We start from the raw sequence: 8156 nt of genomic DNA, 5'->3' as shown, positions 1-8156 counted from the left end.
GAGTAACCGGGAGGAAGCCAGTTAGTGATGTCTGTTTTACAGTCTGATGATCTAAGATAGAAGCTGTTTTTCAGTCTCTCGGCCCCAGCTTTGACGCACCTGTACTGATCTCGCCTTCTGGATGATAGCGGGGTGAACAGGCCGTGGCTCGGGTGGTTGTTTTCATTGGTGCTTTCTTTGGCCTTCTTTTGACATCTGGTGCTGTATGTGTACTGGAGGGCAGGTAGTATTTTGATCACAATCAACAAGCAAACAGAAATCTCTTAATCTCTACTGTAGATTCTAGCATATTTGTGTTATTTCCCTGCAGTCCAATGCTTCGAAAACATGATTAAGCATATTGCAGCTAACATATTTGATTCAATATGAGTAACAAGTATGGAATGTCTGTCAGAGACGTGGACTTCTATTCAACCAACATCGATACTACTATCCAAAAGGATTGAATAAAAGTGTTCCCTGATCCCATTTGTCTCCTGGATGGAAAAGTGATTGTAAATTGATGACAATTGCAGCAGTACGTTATGAAATACATTCATTTACTAATTTTGGCTTTTGGTTGACTCCATAAAAATGCTGATAGGAAAATGCAATGCATGTTGGGTAATATTGACATAAAAGAGTGTTCACATAGGGGACCTGTGCAATGTACAAACAAAGACAAATAAACACCCACACATAGCCTACTTACCAGTCAGCAGAAACACACACACACACACACACACACACACACACACACACACACACACACACACACACACACACACACACACACACACACACACACACACACACACACACACACACACACACACACACACACACACACACACACACACACACACACACACACACACACACACACACGGCCTGTCTGAGATCCCTCTGATTAGCCTCAGAGGCTTTTTGGTCATAGTGTCACATCCAAACATGGTTTTGTCTATGCACAGTCAAGTAAATCACGTGACAATGATTACAACATGTTCTTCTCAAAACATGTATGGGAGAACATTTGTCTTGGTAATGCCACGCACCAATGGGACAACAACAGTATAGGGTCTAATTGCTGTACTGTTGGTGTTGTAGGAAAGAAAATATTGACTGAGTCGTATGTTCAGGTAGGTATTTATTTTGTAATAGAACAGCATGAAGGACATAACAGGATTTGTAAAAGTTTCACTCTGCCTCAGATCGTTTTGTCCATACTGAACATGACCCTGGATTTGGTGGGCAAAACACACATACCCTCTTTAATATGGTAAATTCCTACTTAACATTCCTACCTAATAGTGTCAGTTTGTTTCCCCATTGACACATCCTCTCAGAATTCAAACCAGGCCATTTGAATATTGGTTCAAAGAACTTCCAATAGATGATTTCCAAGAACTTCAAAATAGCAGTGAATCAGAATAGCTTCTAAAAATCGTTGAACGAATTGATTGAGTTTGGTCCTCCCAGCACAGTGCCTTCTATTTCAAATCCTTTCATTGCCGCCACCAACTTCCATGGTTATTTAATTTATCATCCGATGCCTATGTGCAATTCATCATATACTGCTTGTTCAATTTCTAAATGAAATGTATATCATATAAATGTGGGTATCATTTATCACATTTAGAACAATTAAAAGTGGTACCAGGAATGGATATCAGGGAAAGTACAATAAAGAAATTGGCATGGTCTTTTAAATGCTATTTGAGCTGATTCGGCACCTTGGCCTGAGACCTGAAGACGTGTGTTACCTCCCTGAGGTATTGGCTTTTAGCTTAGAGGGCTTACACAGTCTTATGGCTTTCAGACCACCCAGGTTCAAACCCTGTCTTAGATCATGTAGTCGTTGCAGGGGTATCTAAAACCAGCACAAAATACATCTTACATGTAGACAAATACAACATTTATTCACTGGTTAAACCAACCAGATCCAATTATTCTCCATAGACAGTAGACAAAGTTTGTTCTAAGATGGTGCTAAATAGAAGAAGTCGAACCAATCTTCCAAGGTCCAGCAACAGCGATTTGATCATAGACAATATTTTAGGCAAGAGGGCAAAAAAACGAAATTGATCGAACCAATAAAAACAAGTTACAAGACAGAGGGCCTTTTTCCCAGACACAGATTAGGCCTAAAGTTAGTCCTGGACTACATGTTTAATAGAGATTCTCCATGTGCGTTTTAGGACTTGGCTTAATCTGTGCCCGGAAAAATTCAAGGAAGTTCGAGCATCCTTGAACTTTCCCAGGACACAGTATGTGTTTTAGTTGTCTCCCAGGCCTCCAAACTGTTTGACTCCTCCGGTCTGCTGTCCGTCCCCCGCCGTGATCCTGTTGGTGGGGATGATCTTCATGGTAGTCTCCTTCAAGGAGTACCAGCGGCTGTGCCACGTGGCCCAGATGATGCCATTGTCGTAGCCTGACTCGCCGGCGTCCTTCTCCGTGTACTTCCCACCTAGGGATGGAAAGACGGACAGAGAGAAGTGTCAATGAAACAGTTGTTACAAGTAAGAAAATCACAGTGTTGGGCCTACTCCTAAATGTGGCCTTCTCGGAAAGGTAACAGTAAAAATGTCAGAGAAACCCCAAAACTGACATTGGTATAGGTTGGTAGTGACTTGCATGAATGTATAACTGTAGTATGGTTCTTGTTATTTGGAGAGTAGTATAAAAACAGAAAAACGCAAGAACGTGCACGTGTCTGTGTGTGAGAGTGCGCACGTGTCTGTGTACGTGTGTGTGTCCTTACCCGGGTAGTATTTCCCGTTGAGGTGGGCGGCGTGGCATCGGTTCATCCACCAACCGGAGCCGTCCTGCTTGGCACAGTTGCCCTGGAACTTGTCGTTGTCCTTGTCGCTGGTACTAAACTGCATGCCGTTGTGAGATGTGTAGAACTTGTCGCTGGGGTCATCGCCGAAGTCAAAGCCGTCAAACGCGTCACCCGCATCACCGCCGAAGTAGTAAGCGTAGGTCAGACGGTACATGTCGACTTCCGGACCCACTTTGAACATGGCGTAGTCGGCATGCCTAAAGAAAGAAAAGAAATACATTATATATTTTTTTTACTCGTGTGGTTTTATTGAATAAATAAGACAAGAAAAGCATGAGCGGCGCAGGTCAGAAAGGCATTTGAACCCTACTGTGGTGTGTGTACTGGGGTCCGCTGCACAAAGCACTAGACCACACAGTATTCATTTAAAATGCAGCATACTATCCTGACGGCTTGGGTCATGGCCTCCAAAAACCAGTGTCATGAAGTAGAATACGTTGTTTGCTTTGATTGTGGAGGTCAGTTCTTTCAGCTATGTAACTTGGCACCAGAAAATCTATTCCACAAACTAAAGTCCAGAGGTTTGAGATGTGTGGAGAAACATATTATTTTTAAGTTAGACACCTCACCAAAGAAAAGGCTTACTACTGCTTATTTCCACAATTCATGATATAAAATAGCACTAAATGGCACTAAATATTTCAGGACTAAACATATTAAAGGGGCAAATCCTAACTTCACCTTAGTCAAATGTCAACTTAGTCTCTTATTGACATTAATGACTAAGTGAAAATAATTTAGTGGAGAGAATTGCGCGAGTAAATGTGTCATATAGACCAATGGTGCCCAGCCCCCAATAACTTTGAGGGGGAATTGATAATAGCAAAATATCTGGTATTTATAGCATTTCTATAGCGTGAAACCTAGACACCACAGAATTGGATTGGTAAGCATCCCAGTGGGTCAAGATGGTTGCAATGATGTCATTATAACGGCCTTACAACGGGTTACAGTGACATCTCTGGAACCCGTTTTACCTGCTGGGATAAGACTTTGAGCTGTTCCCACTACATTTTGAACACCATTTTCTATTCAGGACGGGGGAATGTAGGCCCTAAGTGTGCACTAGTAGTAGCCTTAGTAGAGAACTTAGTAGTGCGTACTTCTTGTTGCCCTGCCAGTCGGTGAGCTCAATCCTCAACACGTATGGGATGGAGGACTGGGTGGAGAGCAGGTGCATCTTCTCATTGCCCAGCCAGAACTCGGTGGTGTCATCTGGGCTCAGATAGCCGAAGCCCTCCTTATACTGGATCCAGTCCTTGTTGAAGTCCACGCGGCCATCACGTCTCTGTGGAGATATATGTTGGACGGTGCTTATGGTAATAATACAATATGTGGTTCCAATCGGGTGTGGGTCAATACCATTTCACTTTAGTCAATCCGGGAACTGAAATCCCAATTGGAATGTTTACTATCTGAACTAACTGAAATGGAATTAACCCCAAACCTGGTTCCAACGTCCAATGTCTCAGTGGGTTGGAGCCTGGTGGGGTTGGGGGTTTGAATCCTGCATATGGGCCAACCATAATGAATATGCTACGTGTCACTTGCAAGGGAAGAACACACGTACCCGCTGCAGAACGGTAAAGCCGCGGCCGAAGCTGTCGATCTCGCAGTAGACCAGGAACTGCTCCTTAGCCTTCAGTGGCTTCACGTAGTACAGGCCGCTGCTTTTGGCGCCCTTGTTGGCAATATCCTGGCAATCTAATACGGGGGAAAACGACATGCCATGACCATGTTGTTCCGTGTTAATAACAAAGACTACTGTTCCCATAAGGCAATGCGCTACGCACAATGTTTTTTGTAGTGTTTTTAGCCTGTTCCTGGACTACAGATGGAAATGAGCTCTGGCTCTATTACATTGCTGATTATTGTTGATTTATTGTCCCTTGTAATGATCCACTCTGTGGTATTTATTAACAGCCATTTTTGATCATTTCAATTAAATTAAAGCTACAGTATACCTATTTATGGAAGAATCCCTTATAAAATGCCAATAAATGACAAAGTAATTCATTAAACTAATCTAAAGTACATCCATATAACTGGATTGATACCCCTCACTTAAAGAATATCACTTAGAAATGCCAACAAGTGATATAAACAAATGAATTCATTAACCATTGCTAAAGTGCATCCATATAACTGGATTGGGACAAATCGGCTCAGCCTCTATTGATTGATGCCATTGATTCGCTTCTGACTAAACAAGCAACAAGGACAAATGATGGGTACGTAGAGCGATTTCTCCAAGAGCAGGATTGAGCAACCTCTCTGATGAAATGGGGAACGACCTACAGAACGTTGTCGATTTTACCTTTCCCTGTAATGGGTTTGATTTCCACGGTGTCCTTGCAGGGATCTTGGCATTTCTGATCCAGCTGAATGGACATCTGTTTGAGGTCTAACATCCTCTTCTTATTGGATTCCAGCATCCCCTGGAGTTGACTGAGCAGAAGGGGGGGGGGGGAGACAGACGGATAATGTTTCTCAGGTGATTTGGATATAAACTTAGATTGCGGTTTATATCGTAGGTCAGCCAGCGGGTGTATGATTTGACTATCAATGTGTTTGAAGTACACAGCATTTGACACTTGTACCCTTACTTAGTCCGGGTATTTCCAATTTTAGCAGGTAATTCGTCCCCAGCAGGGAACGATTGTTTGTAATGATGTCATTGAATGGTTTCAACCAGCTTTAGCCGCTGAGAGACATACAAGCATTGGGGTCAATTCCAACTAAATCCCAATCAATTCCAGAAGTGAATTGCTCTACTAAGGAAAAGTTCTGAGTCCAGTTGTAAGTGAATTGAGACCAAATTAGATTCTGATGTAAAAAAAAAAATTAAAAAAAATTTCAATGGTTTAAAAGAAGGACTTACTATATTTGCTCCTCCTGGGAGACGATGGTCTTCTCGAAGCGCAGGACATCATCCAGTATACTCGCGGACCTTTTATAGTAGACGTCTGCGGAACAATCACAATACCTGCTTCAGTTACAGTAACCTAAATGAGTGGCCAGAGTCTATACTTCTTTTAAAATTAGCCTAACACCTGGGTGTCTTCAGTAGGGCAAACTGTAGAAAGTTCAGACACTACCTCCCGGATTCACTCTGTTTCAAAATGTTTTCTCCCTATTGAACACAACCCTGAGGAAGGTTCGAGACAAACCGTTTGTGAAGTGATATAAAACAAAATCCCGTAGCAATGAAAAGCGGAGTGTGCCACATTGATGTATTCCTTTAAAGTTTCGACTTTTCTGCTACTGACTCCTCCACTTCTTAGCACCACATCGAATAGCGTTGATTTTTTTTTTTTTCATTTTTGTGTCAGCCAGGTTAACACAGTCAAGTAACCAAAGATACAGAAAAGTCAATTACCTCCACCAGACTTCTGATGTTGTGTTGCCGAATCCTTCATATAGGTGACTTTCTCTGTGGCCCCCGTGGTAAGGTTGGTAATTCTACCCAGGATGTCCTCCATTTCATCAAGGTCCTTGTCCACCACCGGCTTGTACCTGTTGAGGTAGTCAGCCACGCCACATGTCGTCGGGCAGTACTTGCCCTACAACAGGCACAGAACACAGATGCTTTCATTTAAACACTGTGAGAGATGTGTCTGTGTCGCAAAGGACACCCTATTCCCTTTATAGTGCGCTGCCTTTTGACCGGGGCGCATTGATCTTTGGTCACAAGTAGAGCACTTTATATGGAACAGAGTGCCATTGGGGACACATATTTACAATATGTTGCTATATTGTGACAGTGGGTGTGTGAGTATTGGAAAACGGCATTGGATTCAAAGAAACTAGAAAGGTTTAATGATGTGTGTTCTTTGAAGAGGCACCAACTAAATTGGTTGTAAATGTCCCAGAATTAACTACATGCGTGAGAGGAATATAATTCAGCAACAAATCCATCTAAATAACAATGTCAATAAGTATTTGGCACAAAGAGGATGAAATAGTAAGACGGGAGAATTTCTTCCTGAACACACACCGCTTAACGAGTAGAGTACCTGGGCGCATCCATCTACAATCATACTTACAAATCCGTCCCTTGGTGTGCAGTCCTCAGAATAGTCTCCCCTCGTTTGCTGTGGAACAGAAGCAAAACAGCACAGTCTGTAATCTTAGTAGATGCCACTGTATCTCTTGTTGCAGAACACTGTTTACGAGAATTCAGACAGGTTCGCTGAAATGTGACACTTACTGCAGAGGAGAGGGAGAACAGCCAAAGAACGCCTATGGCTGTGGACAAAAGGGAAGGAGCCATGTTGCCTTTTGGTGCACCAGTTGTGGCGTTGTCCAGTTGGAGAATGAAGAGCCTCTGGCCCCTGATGGTATATTTATCCGATCAAGGTCCTCCTTTTTTTTGTAGCAGATAAGGGGTCCGCGTGTAAACAGAACCAGGTCATCCAACTCGTGTCCTAGTAGATGACTCAACAACGTTGTGACTCAAATGTCCTACTACTTGTCATTTCCCAGATGTGACAGGGATTGATTAACAGGTTTGGTGTGGTTCCTTCCATGACTTTGTGATCACAGGGAAAGTCGTGGGCAGCAGGCTTGCGTGGTGAACTTCATTGGGGTCAAAACAACACTGGGTCAATCATGACATATCATTACCTTGCAAATTCCAATCCAACCAGTATAAAACATACGACAAGATACTACATTAGATATTATATTAGAGTGTTTTCTAAATAAAACGTCTATAATTTGTGTGCCCCCTTTAAGGTTATTTTAGGACCGCAATCACTCCTCAAGTTACAGTCCTCTACCTTTTGGCTGTTTTTGTGGCAAGAGTGATGCACTATATACACAAATGTATGTGGACAGCCCTTCAAATGAGTGGATTCAGCTATTTCAGCTATTTCAGATGCCATCTTTCCAACAAGTCAGTTCATAACATTTCTGCCATGCTAGAGCTGCCCCGGTCAACTGTAAGCACTGTTATTGTGAAGTGGAAACGTCTAAGAGCAACAACGTGAAGTGGTAGGCCACAAAAGCTCACAGAACGGGACCGCTGAGTGCTGTAGCGCGTAGTGAGTAAATATAATCTGTCCTCGGATGTAACACTCACTGCCGATTTCCAAACTGCCTCTGGAAGCAATGTCTGCACAATAACTGTTCGTCAGGAGCTTCATGGGATAGGTTTCCATGGCCGAGAAGCCGCACACAAGCCTAAGATCACTATGCGCAATGCTAGGGATTGGCTGGAGTGCTGTAAAGCTCGCCGCCATTGGACTCTGGAGCAGTGGAAACGCTTTCTCCGGAGTGATGAATCACGCTTCACCATCTGGCAGTCCAATGGACGAATCGGGGTTTGGCAGAT

General features: G+C 43.0%; 1 protein-coding gene across 1 annotated transcript; it reads right to left on the bottom strand.

Annotated features, from left to right (window-relative positions):
* Positions 1-1113: 1113 nt before the first annotated feature.
* Positions 1114-7187, bottom strand: LOC135506798 (fibrinogen gamma chain-like). Its single transcript, XM_064926178.1, has 9 exons — positions 7032-7187; positions 6868-6915; positions 6201-6384; positions 5703-5787; positions 5139-5269; positions 4392-4525; positions 3925-4109; positions 2741-3018; positions 1114-2446 (listed from the first exon to the last, which is right to left on the bottom strand). Exons 1-9 carry the CDS (start codon positions 7092-7094, stop codon positions 2256-2258), a joined length of 1299 nt encoding a protein of 432 aa, XP_064782250.1. The 5' UTR covers positions 7095-7187; the 3' UTR covers positions 1114-2255.
* Between the last annotated feature and the right edge of the window lie 969 nt (positions 7188-8156).

The sequence above is a fragment of the Oncorhynchus masou genome, chromosome 20 (genome assembly GCF_036934945.1).
Source record: "Oncorhynchus masou masou isolate Uvic2021 chromosome 20, UVic_Omas_1.1, whole genome shotgun sequence".
Lineage (NCBI taxonomy): Eukaryota > Metazoa > Chordata > Actinopteri > Salmoniformes > Salmonidae > Oncorhynchus > Oncorhynchus masou.
This window is presented reverse-complemented; position numbering and strand designations above follow the sequence as displayed.